This window comes from Dendrobates tinctorius, unplaced genomic scaffold (assembly GCF_039654945.1).
Source record: "Dendrobates tinctorius isolate UK_male_01 unplaced genomic scaffold, ASM3965494v1 ptg000228l, whole genome shotgun sequence".
NCBI lineage: Eukaryota > Metazoa > Chordata > Amphibia > Anura > Dendrobatidae > Dendrobates > Dendrobates tinctorius.
The window spans coordinates 3,282,773-3,309,472 of NW_027361895.1; the positions used below are offsets into that span (position 1 = coordinate 3,282,773).

The window sequence follows — 26,700 nt, forward strand, 5'->3', positions numbered from 1 at the left end:
AGGTGAATCCTGGCAGTGGGTAGTCGATGTATGGCTCCCCCTGCTACATGGACTGCCACTGGCCGGTCCATCTTCTCTTGGTCCCGGACGATATGAGGCTTCACAAGGGTCAAAGTTGCTCCGGAATCTCTTAGTCCCTGCATACGTTTCCCATTAACCCACACGACCTGTCGATGCTGTTGTCGATTATCTGCCCGGGCTGCCTGCACGGGGTCTACTTCATGCAGCACTTCCTCCATCTCTTCCACCCCTTGGTTGGTCGTAGCCCCCAATGCCGGGTCAGCTTCGCCTTGGTAGCAGTGTACAGCAGCCCGGCTGAAGGTAGCTGTTCCCGCCTTTGGCCACTGGGTATGCTGAGTCCGGTTGGGGCATTGTCTTTGCAGGTGGCCCAGCTGACGGCAGGTGTGGCATCGCGCCCCAGGGGGACTGTGGTAGGCCGGGTTTCTAGCTGATCCCCCTACAATCTTCGGTGGTTTGGGGCCCTCCAGGTCCATGGGTGGGCCCCTAGTGACCACCTTTGACCCGGAGAACTGCGGCCTCCTGGCATCATGATGTTCATCGGCTAGATGAGCGGCTTCCTCAAGAGTCGTTGACCACCTGTCCCGAAGCCACTCCTGTGTCTCGGGGTTTAGTCCATTAAAGAATCGTTCTAACAGGAAGAGCTGGAGGACGTCCTCCTTAGTGGTTGCTTGGCTCCCTTGTACCCACTGTAGAAGTGACCGCCATAATTTACAGGCCCATTCAGCGTGGGTATCGGTTACGCGTTTTATAAGTCCGCGGAACTTTTGGCGATAGGCCTCTGGTGTCAGCGCATACCGGGCCAAGATCACTTCTTTGATCCGCTCATAGTCCATACAGTCCTCATCAGGTACCGTGCGATAGGCGTCCGCTGCCCGGCCTGTCAGCTTGCTGGCCAGAATCTGAACCCGTTCCTCCAGCTTTACTTGATGAAGGGCACACTGCCACTCAAAGTCCTGCAGAAAGCCATCAATGTCTTCCTCTGCCTCCCCCAACTGTCGGAAGGCATTATACTGGATCTTTTTGTGGCTTACTGTTGAAGGTACCTGGTTGAAGGCCAGAGCTCCCCCTGCTCGCTGACTCTCCTCTCTCCGCTCTGCCATCTCCATCTTGGCCAGTTCCACTTTGGTCCGCTCTGCCATCTCCATCTTGGCTAGCTCTATCCTGATCCACTCGGCCATCTTTTCCTTCAGATCAGTACACACATCAGCCATCACCTCTCGTATGATCTCTACTGCAGGGTTTGGGCCATAGAACGCCAGTCTCTTCTTTACCTCCCTCTGGAATTCGGTCTCCTCCACGTTCACATTGGGGGGCACTGCACTGTCGTGTTCCATGATGGCTGCTATCAAATCCGCTTTTGTTTTGTTGCTGGCGATCAACCCTCGGGCTTCCACCAGATCTTTTAATGTAGTCCTCTTTAACTTCTGGTAGTTATTTTCCATTCATTCCTTTCCTCCTGTAGAAGGGGTATCAAATCCCGCTGTCTGCCACCAGTGTAACGGGGTCTTCCAAGCTGGGGTACCTCTTTCAGTACCACCCCGTATTTTCGGAGGTCCGCTCTGCGTTGGCCGGAGTCTGAATGAATGACACTGGCTGGAATTCCTCTGAGTGCATGGGCGCATATAAAAGATCAGTGCTTCTCCATGTATTTCCAGTCTGACAACACTTTACTCACAGTACACAGAATATATCACACAGATACAGAGGGCCGGCCAATAGACAAGCGTCAGGCCAGACATGCATTACAAAAGCCGCAGGTGGCCGGAGCCTGCGGATGTTTACTGTGGGAATTACAAATGTGGGGGGAGGGCGGACACTGCTGATACATTAGGGACATGCATCTCACATAGAACCTATTATATATACATATAACTGCACAACATATTCTGGGTGCTGAGTGGTTCTGTAACAGCAGGTAAACAATAAAGCTAAAATATATAAGGGCTTCTCATACCTAAATATAAACGTGCTCCAGGTCTCTACGCGCGTTTCGGCGCTAGCCTTCTTCCGGGGGCGTGTGTTGTTTTTGTGCATGACAATTTTATTGTGAATATAACTGGTTTCTCTTCTGATTATATATGTGTAGTAACATGGTAGATATCTGAGCTTCTGTGCTCCTGACCTCTAAAATGCTGCTGTCACGATTGACAGCGGCAACTAAGATGTTAAACTGTAGCTTGCTCCAATCACAGCAGATACTTTAGGTGCCCACTCCCTGCAGTAAGCGCACACAACGGCTGCAAATGTACTGCGAATGTTGTCAAAGGGATAATAATAATAATCTAAAAAAAAATCTTTTAACCTTAGACATTTACGTCATATTATTCTCCCAGATATTCTGTAAATGGCTGATAGATACTGGTCCCATCTCTGAGATTCATACCTATATTAAAGTGTTTTTCCCTCGGCTGCAGTTTGAAAAAAAAAAGAAAAAATGAAATGTGCTTTACTCACCCTCACCAGGTCCCACGTTGAGTCTCTGAAGCTGTTCCCATTGTATGTTATTGTCTGCAGCACTGATAGTACTGCAAACGATTAGTGAGCTTATCGGCTCTGCCCGAGTAGACAGCACAAGACGCTGAGATCAATGATTGGCTGCAGCGCTGTTGACGAGAAATTAGTGTTGCATACAAAAAACAGAGAATACAGGAAAAGTTAGCTGCCTTGGTGTCTGGTTCTCAGAGCAGATCTCCTGCAGTAATTACCTGGTCACTGCAGGAGATCCTACTTCAATGAAGGTTGAAGTGTCAGCTCTCACTTCCCCAGTTATAATGAACTACGATCTACGATCAAAGTTATGGAAAGTGCTGAGCTTGCTTTCTTGGCTTTATCTGTAACTACCATAGAAGTGAATAGAGCAGTGGGACGGGATTGGGTGATCCTTGTCCTGGAGATGGGTCCAGGTTTCCAGAAGAGTGACCTGTCCAGAACGTTCTGCTATCTCTTATATACAACCACTTTTATGACAGTCCCTACCTTAGTGTCCTTATGAATATACAAAATCATGTATTTTTGTCTTTGTAGGGACCAATGGGGCCTCCAGGACCGGTTGGATTTTCAGGACCGAAAGGACCCAATGTAAGTGGAAATTACAGTAATCTGATATCGGATTATGGTTTACAATTAAAGCTAAACATAATTCTTGGAATACGTTATCGAGTCTCGACCAGGCAAGCAAAAAGCGATCAGCAAGTTATTACCGATCCTTTCTAACTGGGCATGGTCTCCTGATCAAGACCCTTCATCTGTTAGCCTGTCATGAGATGGCTTACAATGAGCATCTCTCTCTTTGGAGGATCCACCTTGTCCATCTTGTGGAGCGCCATGTAATGCTCCATTTCCCCACTTAGCGGGGCAACAAGGAAATTGAAATTTTTTTTTGTTAAGTTCCCCCAGTGATCACCGCTGATCATCTGATATCTTGAAAGGACACTTATTATTATTGGAGGAACCCTTCAAACAAAAATTAATTGACATGGGTGGACAACATCTTTAGGTGGTGTTTTCAGTAGTTTTCTGTTTTTCTTGGACTTCTGGCACTTTCTACTTATCAGTGAAATGCCAGTTTGTCCACCCTAACCGATGTCAATGCTTTACCATCAGGGTGTCCCTGGGAAAGATGGCTTACCGGGACATGCTGGCACACGAGGAGAACCGGTGAGTTCTATTACGTTGTATGTCATAAAATCTAACATATTTGTATGTTCGTTCTTTTGGGGCATTCTGATACAAAGAATTTGAAAAATTGGATTGTATTATTTCGAGGAAAGATCTCCACCTGAAAAATAGTTGGATAAAATTTTGAACCGGTGCTCTGACCATACATGCAATGAGATTGGGCCTGGTAGTACACTCCCCAATGTTAATGTTCAATTTACAACTTTTTATAAGCTTTTGCACCCCCCAAAAAATGAATTTTTCTTAATATGTTAAATTGTACACTTCCTAATGCTAGAATTGGAGACCAATGTGCCAAATGTCGCAAGTTTTTCCGCAAATTGTGACTTTTTATGAGTGTTATGGTTGCAGGGGAAATGTACGGTATTTGTTTCATACATTTTTTTGAGACAGCGATGACCTGTCTTGGAATATGCAACTTTTTTTGCAATTTTGATGTAGAAATGCAAATTCATAGAATGGAATCAGGTCTGTCATACTTCATGCCAAAAGGTTAACCATGTCACTCTTTTTCATCATTTTTAACTTTTGGTGTTGGTCCTAAAAATGTATCATAACTACAATATTATTTTGTTTCTTCCACTGAGAACAATCTTATATATCTAATATTTGACTTTTTATTTCCCTATCTAATGTAACAGGGTTTTCAAGGCAAAACGGGTCTTCCGGGGCCAGCTGGAGTCGTGGGACCACAGGTACGTATTTTATCTACAAAAACTATCAAGATATTATGGTATTATCTTTGCCCATGGAAAACATTATTATTTAGGTTCTCTTAATTAGGGTAAATCTGGGGAAACCGGCCCCATGGGAGAGCGAGGACACCCAGGATCACCAGGATCTCCCGGTGAGCATGGATTGCCAGGTGCTGCTGGACGTGAAGGTGCAAAGGTAAGGCCTGTAGCAATTCTACTCACTTGGGAGCGATTTGAGGGACTACAGGAACCATTTCTATTTAAAGTCCGGCTGGTTTATTTCCGTCCTCATAAACCACATCACAGGAAACTCAAATACAGCACTTGTCCAACATAAAATAAAACAGCAACTCCATACAACAGTGGTGGTTGGCCCGCCTGGCTTAGAGTCCAGCTTCTTAAGGCCCCTTTACAATTAGCGATGCACCAGCGATCCCGACCAGCGATATGACCCGGTCAGGATCGCTGGTGCATCGCTAAGTGGTCGCTAGTGAGCTGCCAAACAGGCAGATCTCACAGCGATGCAGCAGCGATACAGCGGACCATACTTACCTTTCAGACGCGGCGATCCTGACGTCCTCCGTCCGCGTCCACGCGTCGCTCATCAGCGCCAGCAGGAAGCGTCCGACGAGAAATGGAGCTGCACGATCAGCGATGGACAGAGGGGGAGCCGGTCGGAGGTAAGTATCACACACAGCGATATCGCTAGCTATCGCCAAATCGGTGATGCTTTAGCGATATTGTTAGCGATATCGCTATGTGTAAAAACCCTCTTTAGTCCTTTAACCGCTTTTACTCCTATAAGTACTAAAGCATTACTCCAAGTTTATCTCCCAACCACTAGGTGTCCGATAGCCACCTTACATTCCTCTTCCTCTCCCTAAAGCCATGGGCTTAGCACCTTCTTCCACTAATCTCCCAACCACTAGGTGTCCAATATCCACCTTACATATCTCCCCCTCTACCGAAAGCCGTGGGCTTGGCACCGTCTTCCAATAGGATTAAAAACACACATGTGACATGCACAATGTGAACAAGTCTGTTGGACCATGTTCACACCACCCTGACTGAAACACAAACAAAAAGCACAGAATGACAAATGTGCAAAAATACCATGCAATAAGACATATAGCATGAGATTCTCGTGAAATGGCATCGACATTACCATATAACTCCTGGCTCTATGTTCCACATGGAAGCAGAAATCCTGTAGGGATAGAAACCAGAGGGTAACACAAGCATTTTCCCCTTTCCTCCTGAGTGGGGCATGGTCGACACTAATTTCAACTTCCGCCCTCAATGACCACTCTGGCCACCGTACAGTCATTAGCATCTCTGTCTATGAAGCGGGCCCCCACCTTCTTCCCAGGAATTAATTGAAGAGAAAGTATGGCCCTCACTAGGGTCACCAAAACTCCCTGAGTCTAGTAGTCCAGTCATTTGCCAACCATTCACTTTTACAAGACATGCTTAGGGATCCCCAACATCCCATACTACAGTCCATTTGTTCGGTGGTCAAGGGACAATGGGCAGCTATATGATCTGGGCCTTGACATCTCCATCACAATACATTCCCTGATGAAACCCTCAGTATGACCTCCATTGCCCTTTTGGACTTTGGTTGTCCCAACCCCTTTTTTAGCCTCGGCCCCCTGATGGGACCTCCAGAATGGACTGGGTTGCCTCCCCAAGGAACCGTCGCCCCCCTGATACCTTTCACCCAGTCATTGGCATTGCGGGGATCTCACTGGGCAACCCAAGTCCGCATCGTGCTCAAAAGGGAGTGCACGAACCAGTCTATTACAATTCGATCTACCATCTGCGCCGAGGTAAAGGACTTCGGATGCAACCATTTTTGGAGGAGATGCAGCAGATCAAACATTTGGGAGCGAAGGCGTTTGTCACAGTAATATGCCCGGCGGTGGACCCGTTGTGCCCCGACAGACATCGTCACCCCAAGTGTGCCAAAATTTCCTATTCGAATTTTACAAATTCATTGGCGTCTTGTAAGGCTAAATCAAAGTAGGCCTTTTGTGGCTCCCCCGTCAAGTATTGTGCCAGGACTTCCGCCCACTGCTCTGGCGGGAGTTTTTCCCTTGTGGCGACCTTCTCAAAAACAATTAAAAAGGCCTCTTTAACGTAATTCGGGATAATTTTCTGCAAGGATCTCCTCACTGCCTTCTGGGTAGAAAAGTCACCAGCTGACCTTGTAATTGGAGCTGCCAATTGTTCTGTCAACCGCCTCTGTGAGTAATTCAATCTGCTGCTGTTGTCCAATCTGTTGTTGGAGCTGTTTGTCACTTGTTGTGCCAGGAGTTGCTGTTGCTGCTGCTGTAGCTGTTGCTGCTGCAGGGGTTGCACCAGGTGTTGAATCAGGTCCTTCATGCTGTCTAACATTGCTCCCTGGCTTATAGCCTTCTTCATCAAAGAAATGCAGGGCTTCTGTAGCAGTCACACGTTTCTTGGACTGCTGCCCTCGCTTCAAACACCAAATGTGGCAATGCTACTCACATACATGAGGAATTTCAGATGACTGCCTTCTGAATAGAATTTGTCATTCATAGTTGGTCTGTGAAGGTTGCTTTTTTGGACAAAAAAGTCATATGTTAAAATAACAAATCTCACATTTAAAGCGAACCTGTCAGCAGGATTGTGCTGAGTAAACTACAGTACAGACAGTGTCAGGCTGGCGCTTTTATACTGATTACAATGATACCTGGTGATGAAATCCATCTTGTGGTTGTTGTTTAATCTTTATTTGCAGTTTTCAGTTAATGAGATTCTCGTGCTCCAAGGCGGCCTGTGGGTGGGTTGTAGGGGAGGCTTTTTGTGGTGCTCTGCTTAGATACCTTACACCTAAAACACCACCAAGGTTAGGATGGAAAACTATGGGAGAAGTTTCATTTTTATAGATATATTTGTAGATATTTTTATTATATTAATAATTATTTGATTATGGGTGAGTATATTATTGCTGCAATTGCTATGTGATTTGTGCATGTATATATATATATATATATATATATATATATATATATATACTTATGAGTACACACATGGTTTGCACATTTTTTCATATATATATTAGATATTTGTTTCATGGATTATTTTAGTCATTTATCTTGATTTGTATATTCACTCATTATTTATTTTTTTATTTATTTATTTTATTACTTCTCCCATAGTTTTCCATCCTAACCTTGGTGGTGTTTTAGGTGTTTTATTCTGAGTGAGTTTGCCATTCAATTCTTTTTGGACATATTAACCTTTTGCTACTCAATCTTATATGTGAGGATATTTTATCCATATGCAGTTTATCTTGTGTCTCTATACAGTGGGGCAAAAAAGTATTTAGTCAGTTAGCAATAGTGCAAGTTCCACCACTTAAAAAGATGAGAGGCGTCTGTAATTTACATCATAGGTAGACCTCAACTATGGGAGACAAACTGAGAAAAAAAAATCCAGAAAATCACATTGTCTGTTTTTTTTTCATTTTATTTGCATATTATGGTGGAAAATAAGTATTTGGTCAGAAACAAAATTACATCTCAATACTTTGTGATATATCCTTTGTTGGCAATGACAGAGGTCAAACGTTTTCTGTAAGTCTTCACAAGGTTGCCACACACTGTTGTTGGTATGTTGGCCCATTCCTCCATGCAGATCTCCACTAGAGCAGTGATGTTTTTGGCTTTTCGCTTGGCAACACGGACTTTCAACTCCCTCCAAAGGTTTTCTATAGGGTTGAGATCTGGAGACTGGCTAGGCCACTCCAGGACCTTGAAATGCTTCTTACGAAGCCACTCCTTCGTTGCCCTGGCGGTGTGCTTTGGATCATTGCCATGTTGAAAGACCCAGCCACGTTTCATCATCAATGCCCTTGCTGATGGAAGGAGGTTTGCACTCAAAATCTCACGATACATGGCCCCATTCATTCTTTCATGTACCCGGATCAGTCGTCCTGGCCCCTTTGCAGAGAAACAGCCCCAAAGCATGATGTTTCCACCACCATGCTTTACAGTAGGTATGGTGTTTGATGGATGCAACTCAGTATTCTTTTTCCTCCAAACACGACAAGTTGTGTTTCTACCAAACAGTTCCAGTTTGGTTTCATCAGACCATAGGACATTCTCCCAAAACTCCTCTGGATCATCCAAATGCTCTCTAGCAAACTTCAGACGGGCCCGGACATGTACAGGCTTAAGCAGTGGGACACGTCTGGCACTGCAGGATCTGAGTCCATGGTGGCATAGTGTGTTACTTATGGTAGGCCTTGTTACATTGGTCCCAGCTCTCTGCAGTTCATTCACTAGGTCCCCCCGCGTGGTTCTGGGATTTTTGCTCACCGTTCTTGTGATCATTCTGACCCCACGGGGTGGGATTTTGCGTGGAGCACCAGATCGAGGGAGATTATCAGTGGTCTTGTATGTCTTCCATTTTCTAATTATTGCTCCCACAGTTGATTTCTTCACTCCAAGCTGGTTGGCTATTGCAGATTCAGTCTTCCCAGCCTGGTGCAGAGCTACAATTTTGTTTCTGGTGTCCTTTGACAGCTCTTTGGTCTTCACCATAGTGGAGTTTGGAGTCAGACTGTTTGAGGGTGTGCACAGGTGTCTTTTTATACTGATAACAAGTTTAAACAGGTGCCATTACTACAGGTAATGAGTGGAGGAAAGAGGAGACTCTTAAAGAAGAAGTTACAGGTCTGTGAGAGCCAGAAATCTTGATTGCTTGTTTCTGACCAAGTACTTATTTTCCACCATAATATGCAAATAAAATGAAAAAAAAACAGACAATGTGATTTTCTGGATTTTTTTTTCTCAGTTTGTCTCCCATAGTTGAGGTCTACCTATGATGTAAATTACAGACGCCTCTCATCTTTTTAAGTGGTGGAACTTGCACTATTGCTGACTGACTAAATACTTTTTTGCCCCACTGTATATAAGCAATATTTTGGTTTATGTTCATTTGTTCGTTTTTTTATACTTATGGCTTATGACAAGTCACTGATCCCTCAGTGACCTGCTCCATACTGCATAGAATATGGTCTAAGAAAAAAAAACATAACACTCATCAGGCAGGCGGCGGCGGTGCATGTGCTGTAGCATGATGCAATAGCTAATATGCATATATTCATTTACCATTTAGTCATATAGCATTGTTTAGAAAAAAAAATTATTTTCAACAAAATGGCGCCAGCGTCGTCATCTTTGTAGTAGCATCTATCGGCGAGAGATGCTACTGCACAGGCTCAGTCGGTGCCATTTTGATGGAGCCAAGTTTTTTTCCTCTAGCAAAATGACGTTGACGCCTGCGCAGTAGCAACTATTGGAATGCGATAGATAAATTAATATATGCATATTAGCCATTGTATCAGGCTACAGCGGAGGTTTGATGAATGTTAATTTTTTTTTCCCACACAACATTCTATGCAGTATGTAAAATAGGAGCCAGGTCACTAAAGGATCAGTGACCTGCCGTAAGCCCATAAACTTGCATATGTCAGCAGAGCACCACATAAAGCCCCGCCGTCCACAGGCCGCCCCGGAGCATGACGAGAATCTCATTAACTGAAAACTACACATACTGTAAATATTAAACAACAACCACAAGATGGATCTCATCACCAGGTATCATTGTAATCAGTATAATGGCGCCAACCTGCCACTGTCTGTAGGTGACTGAGCACAATCCTGCTGACAGGTTCCCTTTAACTCTTTTGTGATCTATGAATTGACCCGGGTTTCCATTGATGGGATGCAGATCTGTTGACTTTTCAACAAAACCTAACAATGATTGATAAAATCCAACACAGTGGACCACTTTTTTTTTTTATAGATGTCTGACTTATTTTGGCATCTGCTACATTTGATCCTTTGACGAAGAGGTGCCGATATTGGCCTCTAAAATGGTCTTTTTGGCATATCAAAAAAATTTTCATGTATGGCCAACTTTGTTTGCTATTTCGTGGAGAATCTCTAAAAAAAATGACGGTCAAACATCCTAAAGTGCGAACATAGGCGTGATATTGTACGCCAGTTCTTCCTCATCATTCTCCATTTGATTAAATTACTTTTCTGAACTTCTCTATCTCTGGCAGTGTCTTAGAGAATGAATGCTTGATCTCTGTCCCATTCAGAAAGGGGTTAGCCCCTCGTTATCCTCTATACGCTATCCTCTGTACTTCCATATTTGGTACAGACCCTTTAATGTTCCCCCAAAATATTTCACTTCTGCAAATATGTATGATATGGTATATAATGGACAATAGTTGACGGAGTCATTTACCTGTTACATCTCGTATTATTAACACCAGACTGCAGATATGATGTCACTGAACACTGTACTATTTGTTACTTTTTTCACTATTTATCTTTTGTACTGTTTTTTTATTTCTCTTACATATTTTTGGTGTTAAGTATGATTTTTTTTCTTTGACTCTAACCTTTTATGAGTAACATAGATCCTCTTGTGTTGCAGGGAGACCCCGGTCCTTCCGGAAATCCTGGTAAAGCTGGACCTCAAGGTTTAAGGGGATTTCCGGGTGCCCGCGGCGTAGGAGGCGATGCAGTAAGTATCATTACTACAAATTCTGTTACAAATGACCTCATTTCTTGGCATCATAGAGTCGGACGATCCTGGATGTCCTCATACATTACTTATCACTACCTCCCTGTCTCACCCCTCAAGGCTCTGGCCTGGAACCCCTACTCTACTCTAGTTAAACCTTTAGTCTGGGACATCTCATACAACCCCATGGCTTTTAGTATCAATATTTTGCTAATGCCAAATTTATCTTTCTGGCCCTCTCTGCTATCCAAAATTCCCAAATGTCTATCAGTCCTGACATCCTTCTTCACCTCCCGATTCCTTAAACAAAACATAGAAAAAAAATACTATCTGTCTCCAACTCAATGACCACAGTTAATAATTCCACATTTTTCTATGTCTAACTTGTCCAGTGTCCACCACCTCGGATAACTCTGGCTTTTAAGATGCACCTCCATGCCTTTGCCATCAGCTTGTCAACTCCAATTCAAAAGAATTTCCCTAATCCCATGTATTCTCCTTTATGAGTGAACAAAAATGTTAGTGCCCTCATCATGTCCCATTGAGACTACTGCCCCCCATGTAACACTCTTGTTCCATTCCACCCTTAAGCTGGTCATACACATGATATAGCTATTGACCAAAAGTTGACTGGGAACACAACTTTGTCTCCCCACTCCCCCATTTATATGAGTTCACAACTCGTTCTTGGACTCATCTGTTTTCAACAGGAGGAGAGGAGAAAGTCTCTGCCATACACTTCTGGCAGCAGCTTATCTCCAGGATTCGCTAAATCATCCCAGTCAGATATCTGTCCAGCCTCTGTTTGAAGACTTCCATTGAAGGAGAACTCACCACTTCTCGTGGCAGCCTGTTCCACTCATTGATCACTCTAACTGTCAAAAAGTTTTTCTAATATCTAATCTGTGTCTCCTCCCATTCATTTTCATTCCATTGCTTCTAGTCTTTCCTTGTGCAAATGAGAATAAAGTTGATCCTTCTACAATGTGACAGCCCTTTAGATATTTGTAGACAGCTATTAAGTCTCCTCTCAGTCTTCTCTTTTGCAAACTAAACATTCCCAAATCCTGCAACCTTTCCTCATAAGACAGGGTTTGCAGACCGGTCACCATTCTGGTCGCTCTTTTCTGAACTTGCTCCAGTTTGTTGATGTCTTTTTTAAAATGTGGTGCCCAAAACTGGACACAATATTCCAGATGAGGTCTGACCAAAGAGGAGTAGAGGGAAATAATGACTTCACGTGATCTAGACTGTATGCTTCTGTTAATACATCCTAGTATTGCATTTGCCTTTTTTGCTGCTGCATCACACTGTTGACTCATATTCAGTCTGTGATCTATTAGTATACCCAAGTCTTTTTCACATGTGCTGTCACTTAGCCCTATTCCTCCCATTCTATATATGCTTTTTTCATTTTTATTGCCCAGATGTAGTACTTTGCATTTCCCCCTGTTAAAAACCATTCTGTTAGTTGCTGCCCACTTCTCCAGTTTATTTAAATCTTTTTGAATCCTCTCTCTCTCTTCTCTAGTATTAGCTATCCCTCCTAGCTTTGTGTCATCAGCAAATTTAATCAGAATTAGGTGTTGAAATTCCAATTGCTTGATCTTTCTCTCCCAAGATATTATCTGTGAAGGGAGAGTCAGGAGACCCCTGTATATCTGAGATAGTCAGCTGGTTCCATCAAAAATAGAAGTTCAGATGTCTGTCATCTAATGTGTATGAGACTCTTAACTTTCCTGTATAATAAAACCATCTCTGCCCTCTTTTACCCTCTGCCTTTCTCCAAGGTTAACTGGAACCACTTTACACTTCGTCCCCACATTTAATCCCTGCTCCTCACAGTATCGCATCCAGAGTTTCCCATGTACAGCACCCATTCTCTTGCACTCACCATCAGATCTGACTCTATCCCACCAGCCCTGCTGTCACACCGCCATGTAGGCAGCTTGTACCATCACCTACTGGGTTCTTCTCTTTTCCCATGCAAATTGTAAGCCCTAAGGGGCAGGGTCTTCTGTCCTTCTGTGTCTGTCATTCCCTTACCTTGGTCGCTTTTCTCTGCACCGGCTCTAGTTTAGCAATGTTCTTTTTATACATCGGAGACCAAAATTGTTACCAGTATTCTAAATTTATTTTTGCTTTTTTCCTTGTAGGGTCAACCTGGTTTAAAAGGAGGAGAAGGCCCAGTGGGTTCACCAGGTGCTATAGTAAGTGTCTCTTCCTTATGCCTGCTCATCCGTACAGACTGTAGTCCCTTGACCTTATGTAAAATCTTGCCGTTCTCAGGGACCAAGTGGAGAGAGGGGTCCATCTGGGCCAGCAGGTGGAATCGGTCTTCCAGGACGCCCTGGATCACAAGGACCACAGGGACCTGCTGGTGAGAAAGGCAATCCAGTAAGTAACATAATAAGATGATATCCTTATTAACCACAAGTCGGCAGGACATCTTCCCATCATTGAGCCCAAGTGGTCCACCTGAATCGGAATAGTCACACACTGCCCGACATTATTTACAATATCACAGCCTCAAGGTCACACACTATCATACATATGTGGCGCCCCTGAGGGTTCAGTCGCCACAGAGGTACTGCACCTCAACCAGGTGTGGCATCCCACTTCCCAGGTAAGGTGGAGATTAGGGTGCCAAGGAAATGCATGGTAAAAATTAAGTAGCAAGTTTTTGAAGGTCTTACCTCCTAATTTTGTTCCTTTTTGGTCATAGATATTTTATCATTTTCTTTTTTTTAAGATTAGTTATCATTTGCTGGTTGCTCAATGGCATATCATATTGCAGTTTTAAATGTTTGTTTAGTATTTATTGTCATGCATATCCCGCGTTATGTATGGTATGTTATGCTGTTTACCGATCAGATTAATTGATTTTATATTTTGATAGATCGGGCGTTTCTGAACGCGGCGATACCAAATGTGTGTATATTTTTTTAACCCTTTAATTTTCAATGGGGCGAAAGGGGGATGATTTGAACTTTAATTTTTTTTTTTTTTTTACTAGTCCCCCTAGGGGGCTAAAAGTAACATGGAATAATTCACATGCCTTGAGCAAGTGGTAAATCTAAATTTAATGTCAACATATTTTACATGGTGAATCCTTACGCCAAAAGGAACAAATTTGAGGGGTAAGACTTATCAATTTGCAAAGTTCATTTTTCCTTGGCACCCTAGTGGAGACACCTGACAGTACTCTAACACCTGCACCCAACACACACCCTATAGCAGCAGGGCATCTGGATGTACCCTACGGGAGGAGGATCTCAACTCTGCCTGGGTGGTAAAGGGTGTTGGGAGGTGGGTGGAGCTAGTAGGAAGAGAGTGGGAGAAGACAGTGCAGTTCAGTGAGAACAGAGGAGAAAGTGAATGTAACAGAGGTGTGTGAAGCAGCTCCTTGTCAGAGGAGCTGCTGGGAAGGAAAAGACTGAAGGAAGCTCCCTGAAGAGGGAAGGGATCCTAGAGGCACGGTACAGCGACCATACTGTCCGTGGGGCTCGTTCCACGCCGGCTGACATCGGGTGGAGGGATCGGTCGCAGTATAGGGACTGGCCCTAAAACTAGTGGAGTGGACAACGGACTCAGCTAGATAAACCAGAGGCTCTGAGCATTGCAAGTGCTGCAGCCAAATCCACAATTATTCACTGAAAAGGCAGACACATAGGATCCAGGGACCTAGAGGACATTCCCGCCAAGATCCGAGTCTGCTGGCTTGGGACACTGCTTGTGAAGGTGCTGGACTGGAGGGAGGAAATCAGGACAGGGAGACGGCCAGGAAAGGCACACACTGAAGGGAGTCCTGGAAAGGTGTTCTCTATCTGCCTGGAAGTTTGCTGGACCCCTCACCTGGAGGACGCAGCATCAAGCGGGCATCGCCGGCTCACGCTCCACATAGATAACGGAGGACTATGGTGTTAGGATTAATTAAATATAAAATATTAAAAGGACTGAAAAGCATTAGAAAAACATGTCTGCTTTTAGAAAAAGTGCAACTGTGCATGTGTATAGTGTAGTGTTGCAGCTCATCGCTGTTGAACTGTATAGAACTTAGCTGCAATGCCGCATGCAATCTGTGGTCAGGTGTGGTTCTGTGTTATAAGAAAGCAACCATGTTGTTCTAATTCTGTTCAGGCTCCTTTTTATTCATGCAGTCTTCATGTTCTGAACAGTCAAAACCGTGAAAGGCAGTAAAAACCTCAATCCAGCGCCATGTCATGGGTTTGGAGTTACCAATACTATAACTTTAAATGTTATTCCCAAAATCATAACGTGGTCTCAATTCTCTGTAAATACAGAATTAATCATTTTTGTTTAATTCTGCGCTGATTTTCAGATATCACCCCTAATGATCATCCAACAGGGCTCTCTTTACACTTCTTTGCCGAGGGATCCATCTTCCAGTAGTGCTGTCAGTAGAGCATATGCAAACCACCTAATTACTGCCTTAACAAAACATGAATGTGAATGAAGTGTAAAAGCACTACTTATTAGCAATCCTTCACAGGGGCCTACCGGAGGATTCTCCTGTTCCCCCGTGGGCCAGTCCCAGCCTGCCAGTAAAATATGGAGTTTGTAAACAGTAATGAATATTGGTGAAACAGTCACTATATTCAAAATGACCAATACTCACCTCATCCATATAAATATAAATGGTCCATATTGAGATCTATCTGTATCAAGAAGAACACAGGAGAGAAGAGGGATGGACCAGCAGCACTGAGGAGAAGCAGGGTGTTGCTGAGAAATGTCATTTTAGCAGATAACAATAGGATTGCATATTCAGCTCTGTTAGGTTGGATGCTCAAAGGGGCAAAAGGAGATGAATAAAGATTCAATAATTCAAGAAATAAACTTTTTTTTCACCTTGCAGTGTATATTAACAATAGTCATGCAGATAATGTGATTTGTAAAACATGCATTGTTAAAATATCCCATTAAGAATCTACAATAAAGTTAGACTTGTGCTGAACAATGCAACCACATTTTTGGTTCTTTAAAGAAAAGTTTGTGTCACAATATTTAATAAAACTATTAGCAGTGTATCTCATGGAAATTTTGGAGCAGAGTGCACAACAGCTAATTCATTCATGGGTGGATTCGTACTCGCCACATTTGTCCAGTGGGAGCAGCTTAAGCCCACATTTTCTAACCCCACAGTTGTTAATATTTTGATTTTTATTTGTTTCTTGTGTAGTATTTTTTCCTAACATTGTTTTCTGGGTTATATAGGGCGAGAAAGGACCTGTGGGTGGAGCTGGCCAGGATGGTTCACAGGGAAGTTTAGGACCACCAGGACCTGCCGGACCAGCAGGACCTGCTGGAGATGACGGCGATAAGGTATTATCTGACTTACCGATTTTATTGTACAATTGTATATATATAAAAAAAAGATTCTTAATGTTTTATTGGAACATTATTTTTTGTTAGGGAGAAGTGGGTGGCCCTGGACAGAAAGGAAGTAAAGGTGACAAGGGAGACAGAGTAAGTACGAATGTGTCTATTCTGTGGATGAGGGCTAAAGTCAGACAAGAGAAGGAACAAAATTCATAGAGCCTTAAGCTGTACATAATCATTAGATTACTGTCAGCTCTTGACCTTCTTATTTCAGTCGTACCAGACAACCATCTAACATGCGCTCATCCCACGTTCACCAGGTGGGTTTCAAAGAAAACAGGATCGGACATATTGATCAAGCCTGATCTAAGGTGTCTGGAGGTGGCTTACGCCCCTCTTCTTATTGAGAACACATTTACAGTTGACCGAACGCAGAATGGCTGACTATCTAATGTCGATGGGTGCCTTCTAATACTTGTCTGACTAAAAGATGGCATGTAAAATTTCAATAACTGATCCTTTTGTAACCAGGAGAGGTAAACCACTTATTCTCCTCTCTTCATTTAGAGGACATTCAACACTATTGCGTGTGTGTACAGTATGGGGGAAACCGGCCAACAACTATCTAATGTGTATGGCCATTGTTAGACTGTAAAATGAAGGAACTGCACAAAAAGAACACTGCACATTATCAATCTACAAAAGTTATATATCTAACTCTTCATATTTTGTCTTCAGGGACCACCAGGAGCCACTGGCATCCAAGGTCCAATAGGACATCCTGGTCAAGCAGTAAGTGTCATGTTCTCGTTGTCAGTCGTCCACGTTCCTTATTCCTAATTCACATCTTTTTCTCCAAATATGAATATTTGAAAATGAAGATTTAGTCATGAGCGTCTTTATTTGCAAAGGGACAAGATGGAGAGCCAGGGCGGAGAGGTCAATCAGGAATGCAAGGACAAAAGGGAGATGAAGGTGTAAGGGGTTTTCCTGGTGTAGGAGGACCAAGAGGACTGCAGGTAGGTTAATCCTGTACTATGTTCATTTTTTGATCGTCAACTCCCTAATGTTTGTGATGACATTAGTATGGACACAGTCAAGAACCTATGTGCAGTAGTATCACAGCATGGATCTGCTATGGAGGAAGGGATTGCCACCTTTTGGTTTGTCCCATCTGTTTGCTATTAGGTGGCAAGAATCTGTGCAGGACTTTCTTCCTTTAGAGAAACTGAATTTCTGGGGAATTGACCCAAAGAAAAGGGTGTGATGATGGAAACATACACTAGGTCCATAATGTAATGTCACCTGTGACTGGATACACCGCCTCCAGCAGGGCGAATTTAAACAGAGTTAGGGAAACACCAGGGAAACAGTTACAATGGAGGGCCCTGCAATAGGGAACGGGGACGTGGAGACCTCCTGCACTCCCCTGAGTCAGTGTCCCTACACTCCTGACGATCCCTAGGCAGGTTCCGCACCTGGCGATGAGCTGGATACCTCAAATCCCTAGCTCGCCCTGCACCTATCCCTTTCTAGTGAATTGGACGTTGCAGAAACTAATCCCACCACTGCACTAATACACACACAAGGAAAGTAACAAACAGGGAAAAACACCACTTAGCTTTGCTCTGTTGCTATTGCTCCCAGCAACAGAGTACGACACCAAAGTTCAGCTTCATCCCTGAAGCTTGACACCTGAATTCAGCTTCCGCCTGAAGCTATAACACCAGAGCTCCCCTGAGCTGCCAGGAACTCCTCTCTGTAGTTCCTTCCTTCACCAGACTTGGTTGGAAATGAGCAATATCACCAACAGTGAGTGAGACCACCTGCTACTCCTTTATAGGTAGCAGCCAGGGAATCACACCTGCTTCATTATCACGTGCAATAACACTAGCGGCCACCGGGGTCAACTAAACTAAAGTAACCAGAATGCAATGACCCTAACGGCCACCGGGGGCAAAACTAGAACTAAAACAGCCACAGTGTAATGACCCTAATGGCCACCGGGGGCAAAACTAACTGTAAGCAAACAGCTTAAAGAAAAAAAAAGGTTACTTGTGCAAAATCTGTCATAATCCAACCTGGATCATGACAGTACCCTCCCTCAATGAGGGGCCTCTGGACCCTCCAGACCGCTCTTCACTAAAAAAAAAAAACACCTACAGTGGGGACGCCCAGATCCAGAGTTCACCCCAACAACTACCTGAACTTCAGGTTTATGACAAACGAGCACAGCTGGTATTGGCAACGTATGTTTCGGAGGCACCACCCATCTCCAAAGCGCCGATCTGGGGAACAAGTGGTGTCTGGGCAAGTTTGGGAGTTATTCCAACTGGTAAGTCTCCGCAACACACTTCCACCGGATGTTTTTTGGTGGCCACCCATACATGCTTGTTCACACACAGGGCCGGACCTGAACGTTTATTGCCACACATTCGTTTGTCACAATACGGTGAACTCTTTCTGGAACTGACAACAGAGGCGTCCCCGTGTCACCAGACTCACACCCCCGCAATTCACCAAGGGGTACTCCACCCTCCAACACATCCCACTACGAGGTCTGTGCCTCTCAGGGTTGGCTAATGGTGAGGGTTGAGACTTGCCCCTACTCTCCTGCAGCACATCTGCTGCTCCCACTGGAGAGGAAGGGGACAGTTGTAGAGAGACGACAGAGACAGTATCCCCTAGGCAGCAGCCCTCACACGACTGCTTCCAGCTGACTACTTCCCTAGCCCGCAAATCTATTATCAGGTTGTGTTTTTTAGACCAAGGAGGGCCCAAAACGATAGGTGCTAGCTTTCCCTCCAAGACGTAGTATAACTGGGACTCATCATGATGTCCACTATGCAGCTCAATGTTTTCTACAACTTGGTTTAACCCCCCTGGCTCAGTGGGACAGAGTCAATGGCCTGGACGCTAATGGGTTTGTCCGGCGCCTCACACCTCAGTCCATGAGTCTGGACCAACTGAGCATCCAACGGACTGACTTCTACTCCACCGTTAACAAGCACCGGTATGCCCTCAGGTACCTCGCCAACCATCACCTCTGCTGACATAGTACCTTCTGAGGGCGAGGAGGAAATATACACTCCCAGGTCGTCTTCCTCCACACGACCAGGGGCACACGGCTTCTCTGACAGTACAGAAGTTTCGGCATGAGCACCAAGGACTAAATCATTAGTCTGCTCCCTACAGGGACGTACCCCTTCACCTTGGGGAACCCCAGGCAGCACCATGGGGACACCAACTCCTCCCACCTGCCTGAGTATGTCCGCATGTATAAGCAAGTACTGCTCCCTAGCAGGGACTCCAAGGCGCATCTTCGCCAAAGCCACAAATGGACCCTCTAGTGGAGCCAGAGGGTAGGCCCCAGACCCATAATTCTGCTGCAGGTGCTGCTTAAACACATCATTCAGCTCCTCACTCATCTCAGGGCGGACCAGCAGCAACTGCTCACCGGTCTGAACTTCGCCCATGGCTCACCAGAGAAAAATGTTGCGGTTGGTGATAATGTAATGTCACGTGTGACTGGATACACTGCCTCCAGCAGGGCGAATTTCTATAACACATGTGACCCTGGATACACCGCCTCCAGCAGGGCGAATTTAAACAGAGTTAAGGGAAACACCGGGGAAACAGTTACAATGGAGGGCCCTGCAATAGGGAACGGGAACGTGGAGACCTCCTGCACTCCCCTGAGTCAGTGTCCCTACACTCCTGACGATCCCTAGGCAGGTTCCACACCTGGCGACGAGCTGGATACCTCAAATCCCTAGCTCGCCCTGCACCTATCCCTTTCTAGTGAACTGGACGGTGCAGAAACTAATCCCACCATTGCACTAATACACACACAAGGAAAGTAACAAACAGGGAAAAACACCACTTAGCTTTGCTCTGTTGCTATTGCTCCCAGCAGCAGAGTACGACACCAATGTTCAGCTTCACCCCTGAAGCTCGACACCTGAATTCAGCTTCCGCCTGAAGCTATAACACCAGAGCTCCCCTGAGCTGCCAGGAACTCCTCTCTGTAGTTCCTTCCTTCACCAGACTTGGTTGGAAATGAGCAATATCACCAACAGTGAGTGAGACCACCTGCTACTCCTTTATAGGTAGCAGCCAGGGAATCACACCTGCTTCATTATCACGTGCAATAACACTAGCGGCCACCTGGGGGCAACGAAACTAAAGTAACCAGAATGCAATGACTCTAACGGCCCCCCAGAATGCAATGACTCTAACGGTCACCGGGGCAAAACTAGAACTAAAACAACCACAGTGTAATGACCCTAATGGCCACTGGGGGCAAAACTAACTTTAAGCAAACAGCTTAAAGAAAAAAAAAAGGTTACTTGTGCAAAATCTGTCATAATCCAACCTGGATCATGACACATCTGTTCTGGGTGGCAAAACCCTGCACGGTTTTGCGGTGGCCATTTGAACCTATGTCCACCATCTATGGACATGGTAATCCAAAATGTCTTATACTAGGGCTATTACCACATCCTACAACACATAGCATTGATAGCATTGCTACCTTGATTCATGTGGGACTTAGCAGATTAGATAATGGCCTTAATGGCCCTTAACTCTTTAGTGTCGCCTAGGTCCAGGTGATAAGAATGGACACCCCTGTTCTGTAATTAATGCTTAATTTACCTCATAAAATATACACCTCTTGCCTCAACTTTCGGGTTTACCCTGGGGAAACTTCTATCTAGAAAGGGTATGTCCAAACCAAAGAACCTCTTTATTCTATTGTATATGTAATTGGACATGTCCATAGAGGCCATTAAGGGTTCCTTAAAGAGAATGAATGATTTATCGTGTAAACTATGTAAGTATTTCAATATAACATATTTATCTTTTCCTTGTAGGGAATGCCTGGACCTCCTGGAGAGAAAGGAGAAAGCGGCCATGTTGGACCAATGGTATTTTGGATGGAACAAATATTGTCCATGAACCGTTCTTATAAACTAATAAAGGTTTAACTTAAATTTATTATTGCAGGGCCCACCTGGTACTGGAGGTCCAAGAGGTCCTATGGGACCGAGTGGTGGTGATGTAAGTATTTTTAAGCTTTATAGGAAGCTACAAAACAGAATTAGTCTAGATCTAACCACCTTCTTTCTGTTTTTTTTAGGGTCCCTCAGGAAATCCGGGAGGTTTGGGACAGCCAGGACCTGTGGGAGAAAAGGTGGGCTGGAGGTTATCATTGTAAACATCTCTCGATTGTTGAGGTCAATTTATGAAAAAAAATGTTGTGGAATAAAATCTGCAAAGATTGGTTGTTGGAAATATTTTGGAAGGGTTATTATTATACATTTTTATAGCGCACCATTTACTCCATGGCGCTTAAGGCCTGTTTCACACATCAGTTTTTTCAAATCAGTCAAGATCCGCCGTTTTGCAAAAAAAACGGATCCGCCACTTTGCTTGGCGGATCCGTTTTTTTTCCCATTGAGTTGCATTACTCTCTCTCTCTTCCCCAGGCAGCGGTTCCTTTAAAATTCTTCCTTCGACGGATCTGTTAAAACAACGGTCCGGTGCCAAACGTTGTGGTCAGTACAGGAACGGATCCGTTGTCCGCCATTTTAGAGGATTTTAACTGAGGAAAAAAACTGATGTGTGAAACAGGCCTTACACGTGAAAAGGGCAAATATAGACACGTACAATAAACATGAGCAATACAAGACACACATGTACAGAAGGAGAGAGTACCCTGCCCGCAAGGGCTCACAGTCTACAGGGGATGGGTGAGGATACACTAGGAGAGGGTAGAGCTGGTCTTGTGGCGGTTCAGAAGACTGAGGATCACCGCAGGTTATAGGCTTGTCAGAACAGGTGGGTCTTCAGGTTCTTTTTAAAGGTTTCCATGGTAGGCGAGAGTCTGATGTGTTGGGGTAGAGAATTCCAGAGTATGGGGGAAGCACGGGAGAAGTCTTGTATGCGGTTGTGAGAAGAGATAAGAGGAGAGTAGAGAAGGAGATCTTGAGAGGATTGAAGGTTGCGTGTGGGTGAGTACCGGGAGACCATGTCACAGATGTATGGAGGAGACAGGTTGTTTATGGCTTTGTATGTCATAGTTAGGGTTTTGAACTGGAGCCTCTGGACGATAGGAAGCCAATGAAGGGCTTGGCATAGGGGAGAGGCTGGGGAATAACGGGGAGACAGGTGGATTAGTCGGGCAGCAGAATGTAGGATGGATTGGAGTGGTACCAGAGTGCTAGAGGGGAGTCCAGAGAGTAGGAGATTGCAGTAGTCGAGGAGGGAGATGATAAGGGTGTGCACTAGTGTTTTTGTGGTGTCATGGTCAAGGAATGCACAGATCCGGGAAATATTTTGGAGTTTGAGACAGCAAGAGGAGGCTAGGGTTTGGATATGTACCTTGAAAGAGAGGGCAGAGTCGAGGATCACCCCGAGGTACCGAGCATGCGGGACTGGGGAAAGTGAGCAGCCATTGACATTGATGGATAGGTCTGGTGGAGGGCTAGAGTGAGATGGGGGAAAGATTATGAATTCTGTTTTGTCCATGTTCAGTTTTAGAAAGCAAGCAGAGAAGTAAGCTGAGATAGCGGACAGACATTGTGGGATTTTGGTCAGTAAGGAGGTGAGGTCGGGTTCAGATAGGTAGATCTGCGTGTCATCGGCATAGAGATGATACTGCAAACAGTGGGATTCTATGAGCTGTCCCAGGCCGAAGGTGTAGATGGAAAAGAGTAGAGATCCTAGAACTGAGCCTTGAGAAACACCGACAGAGAGGGGGCGAGGGGAGGAGGTGGTGTGGGAGTGGGAGACACTAAATGTTCGGTCTGTTAGATATGGTGAGATCCAGGATGGGGCCAGGCCTGTGATGCCCAGAAATGAGAGAATCTGGAGCAGGAGGGAATGGTCCACAGTGTCAAAGGCAGAAGACAGGTCCAGCAGAAGGAGGACAGAGTAGTGTCGCTTGCTCTTGGTTAGTAGGTCGTTGGTGACTTTAGTTAGGGCAGTTTCAGTTGAGTGATGCAGTTGGAAGCCTGATTGTAAGTGGTCAAAGAGGGAGCAGGAGGAGAAGTGGGAGGACAGTTCAAGATGGACATCCTGTAACAGTAGTTTTGAGGCATAAGGGAGAAGAGATATCAGGCGATAGCTAGACAGAGAGGATGGGTCAAGGGAGGTCTTTTTGAGGATGGGTGTGATTGAGGCATGTTTGAAGGATGAAGGGAACACACCATTTGAGAGAGGTTGAAGAGGTGTGTTAGAGTAGGGATGACGACTGTGGCGAGGTTAGGGATGAGGTGGGACGGGAGCGGGTCAAGCGTGCAAGTGGTGAGGTGTGATCTTGAAAGGAGGGTGGAGAGCTGATCTTCTGTAATGGTGGAAAAGTTGGTTTTTGACAAACAGGGCTGAGCAGCTAGGAGGGGCCTTGGGGGCTGTGGGCCAAAGCTTTCTCTGATCGTATCAATATTCTGCTAAAAGAAGGAGGAAAAGTCTTCAGCGGTAATGAGATGAGAGGGAGGAGGTGCTAGGGGACGGAGTAGAGAATTGACAGTGTTGAAGAGGTGTTTAGGGTTGTGAGACAGGGAGGATATGAGAGATGAGAAGTAAGTTTGCTTTGCGTCAGTAAGGGTGGACTTGAAGCTGGTGAGGGACTGCTTGTATGCGGTTAAGTGCTTGGCATAGCGGGATTTCTTCCATCTCCGCTCAGCATCCCTGGAAGCCCGTCTCAGTTCTTTGGTCAGGCTCGTCAGCCAGGGCTGCCTGTTGATTGTACGAGTTTTGCTATGTGTGAGGGGGGCGGCCGAATCAAGTGCTGCTGTTATTGTGGTGTTATAAAAGGTGGCAGCAGCATCTGTGTCGTGAAGTGAAGCTATGTCTGTAAGAGGGAGGAGGTGCTCAGAGAGTGATTGTAAATTGAGGTGTTTGAGATTTCTGCGAGGGTGATTGAGTTTGTGGAGTGGGAGTTGCGCACTAGGAGAGGATAGAGAAGAGAATGTTAGTAGGTTGTGGTCAGACAAGGGGAGGGGTGAGTTAGTGAGATTAGTAAGGGTACCGTCACATTTAGCGATGCACCAGCGATCCCGACAGCGATACGACCTGGTCAGGATCGCTGGTGCATCGCTAAATGGTCGCTACTGAGCTGCCAAACAGGCAGATCTCACCAGCGATGCAGCAGCGGTCGGCGGTTGTTACTTACCTGTCAGACGCGGCAATGAAGACGTCCTCCCGTCCGCATCCACGCGTTGCTCGTCGACGCCAGCAGGAAGCGGCCGACGAGAAACGGCCCAGGCAGTTCTCGCGCGATCAGCGCTAGACAGCGGGGAAGCTGGTCGGAGGTATCAGACATAGCGATATCGCAAGCAATATCGCTGCTGCGTCACAAAATCGGTGAAGCTTAAGCGATATTGCTAGCGATCTCACTTAGTGTGACGGGGCCTTAAGGGAGCAGAGGCGGGTGAAGATAAGGTCCAGCTTGTGACCATCTTTGTGAGTGGCCACGGAGGACCATTGAGGGAGGCCAAAGGAGGCAGTGAGCAATAAAAGTTTAGAGGCAGCTGGGGTAGAAGTATCAATGGGGATGTTGAAGTCACCCATGATGATAATGGGGATGTCAGCAGAAGGGAAATGAAACAGCCAAGTGGTGAAGTGATCGAGAAAGGTGGAGATGGCTAGTTCTGGGGGGCTGTAGATGACAGCCAGCTGAAGGTTGCAGGGGGAGTAGATACGGACAGAGTGCACCTCAAACGAGGGAAGAGTAGCTGAGGGTGGTAAAGCAATTGGGGTAAAGGAGCAGGTATTGGAGAGGAGCAAGCCAACTCCTCCACCACATTTGTTGCTGGGGCGAGGGGTGTGAGACAGATGGAATCCGCCATAAGAGAATGCAGCTGGAGAGGCTGAGTCATAGGGGGTGAGCCAGGTTTCAATGATACCAAGGAAGGAGAGTTTGTTGGTGATGAAGAGGTCATCGATGAACGACAGTTTATTGCAGAATGAGCATGCGTTCCTTGGTGCTCCAGGTAGGGGGACCGGGGGAGGGGGGCTGAATGAATGGGTATAAGGTTATCATCATTGTGAAAACGTGTAGCGGACCTGTTCATTACCATCGTGTGGAGGAAGACGACCAAGGAGTGTATATTTCCTCCATATCCCCATCCCCTTCTCCTCCAGTAATGGCAGCAGGGGTGCTGCCAGGGAGTAGGGGTAAGTCGCAACCCTCACCACAAGCTGCCCCTCTGAGTCAGAGTCCTCCTAGGAGCGGGGGGCAGAGAGGAGAGTTTGCCTCTGAGCCTTGTGGGGGTGTGAGTGTTACGACATGGGGGACGTCTCTGTTGTCGGTGCTGTGAGGAATTCACCATCTAGTGGCAAGAAAGTGAATGGCAATAAACGTTCAGGTCCGGACCTGGGTGCGTTCGTGTCTGCATGGGTGTCTGAGTTATCCTTTGTTTTACCCAGGCCTAGCTCGTTCCCCAGGTCGGCGCTCTGGAGATTTGTGGTGCCTCCATAGTATACATCTTCGCCTCCATCTTCCATCTCTTGCCATGACCCGGAGTGTCAGATGATGGTTGAAGTAAACTCTCATGGAACAAGGCGTCCGCACTGTAGGTGTTATGCAGTGTAATACGGTGTTGAGGGTCCAGAGGCCCCTCATTCAAGGAGGGGTACTGTCACAGTCCAATTCTTGGATCCGTGTCAGAGTCTGGGTTCCCTTATGAAAACCTTTAAAAGTTTATCCGGCGATTCACTCTGCTGCCTGATGACTGCAGCAGAGCAAGATAAGTGTTTTGGTGTTTTTCCCTTTTTCCTTTGGGTGTTGTGCAGTACACTTTATTCCCTGTCTCACCTCCTGGGGAGGGGGTTGGTGGTTTAGCTCAGGGTTAAACAGGAGATAGGGACAGGTCGGGGACTTGGGCCTCACTACCTTCAAGTGTACCCCCAAGTTAAGGAAAGTCAGGGCACCTCCTTAGCCTTAGGGGCAGTTCAGGGCCCCCGGTTTCACATCACCTGTTTTCCCCTACTGCCCCATAACAGGACCGTGGCAGGGTGTTAGAAATGAGTGTGGGAACGTGTTGAGGAGGGCCAGGATTTGGGGAGACGTTGCCAGCAATAAGGAGTAAGAGACAGAGTGTTAGAAGGTGGGAGCAGGATAGGACATGATGTGGCCATGTGTGTCTGGAGAAAAAGGATTGTATGTGGAGGAACAGTTCTGAGGAGGAGGTGAGATGGCTGTGGAGGATGGAGGGGGAAATGACTAGTTCCTTACTAGGTGGTGGGATTACAGGAGATAGGAAGAAAGTAAGTAGTATGGGGATGAAAGTGAAGAGAAACAAACATTGTTGTGGTTATACATTCTGTTACCTTATAGTCAAATTCCAGTCCAATTCTAGTTTAATTCTAAGTAGCGTAATTAGAAATC

The 26,700-nt window shown here is 45.6% G+C and overlaps 1 protein-coding gene across 1 annotated transcript in view; it reads left to right on the forward strand.

Annotated features, from left to right (window-relative positions):
* COL5A3 (collagen type V alpha 3 chain) overlaps positions 1–26,700 on the forward strand; it is a 379,057-nt gene that overhangs the window by 329,771 nt on the left and 22,586 nt on the right. Inside the window, exons 35-48 of the mRNA XM_073555703.1 lie at positions 3,046–3,099; positions 3,625–3,678; positions 4,341–4,394; positions 4,483–4,590; positions 10,875–10,964; positions 13,121–13,174; positions 13,254–13,361; positions 16,203–16,310; positions 16,401–16,454; positions 17,046–17,099; positions 17,219–17,326; positions 21,182–21,235; positions 21,315–21,368; positions 21,448–21,501. Coding sequence (XP_073411804.1) covers positions 3,046–3,099; positions 3,625–3,678; positions 4,341–4,394; positions 4,483–4,590; positions 10,875–10,964; positions 13,121–13,174; positions 13,254–13,361; positions 16,203–16,310; positions 16,401–16,454; positions 17,046–17,099; positions 17,219–17,326; positions 21,182–21,235; positions 21,315–21,368; positions 21,448–21,501 — 1,008 coding nt within the window. The remainder of the gene's footprint in view (positions 1–3,045; positions 3,100–3,624; positions 3,679–4,340; positions 4,395–4,482; positions 4,591–10,874; positions 10,965–13,120; positions 13,175–13,253; positions 13,362–16,202; positions 16,311–16,400; positions 16,455–17,045; positions 17,100–17,218; positions 17,327–21,181; positions 21,236–21,314; positions 21,369–21,447; positions 21,502–26,700) is intronic.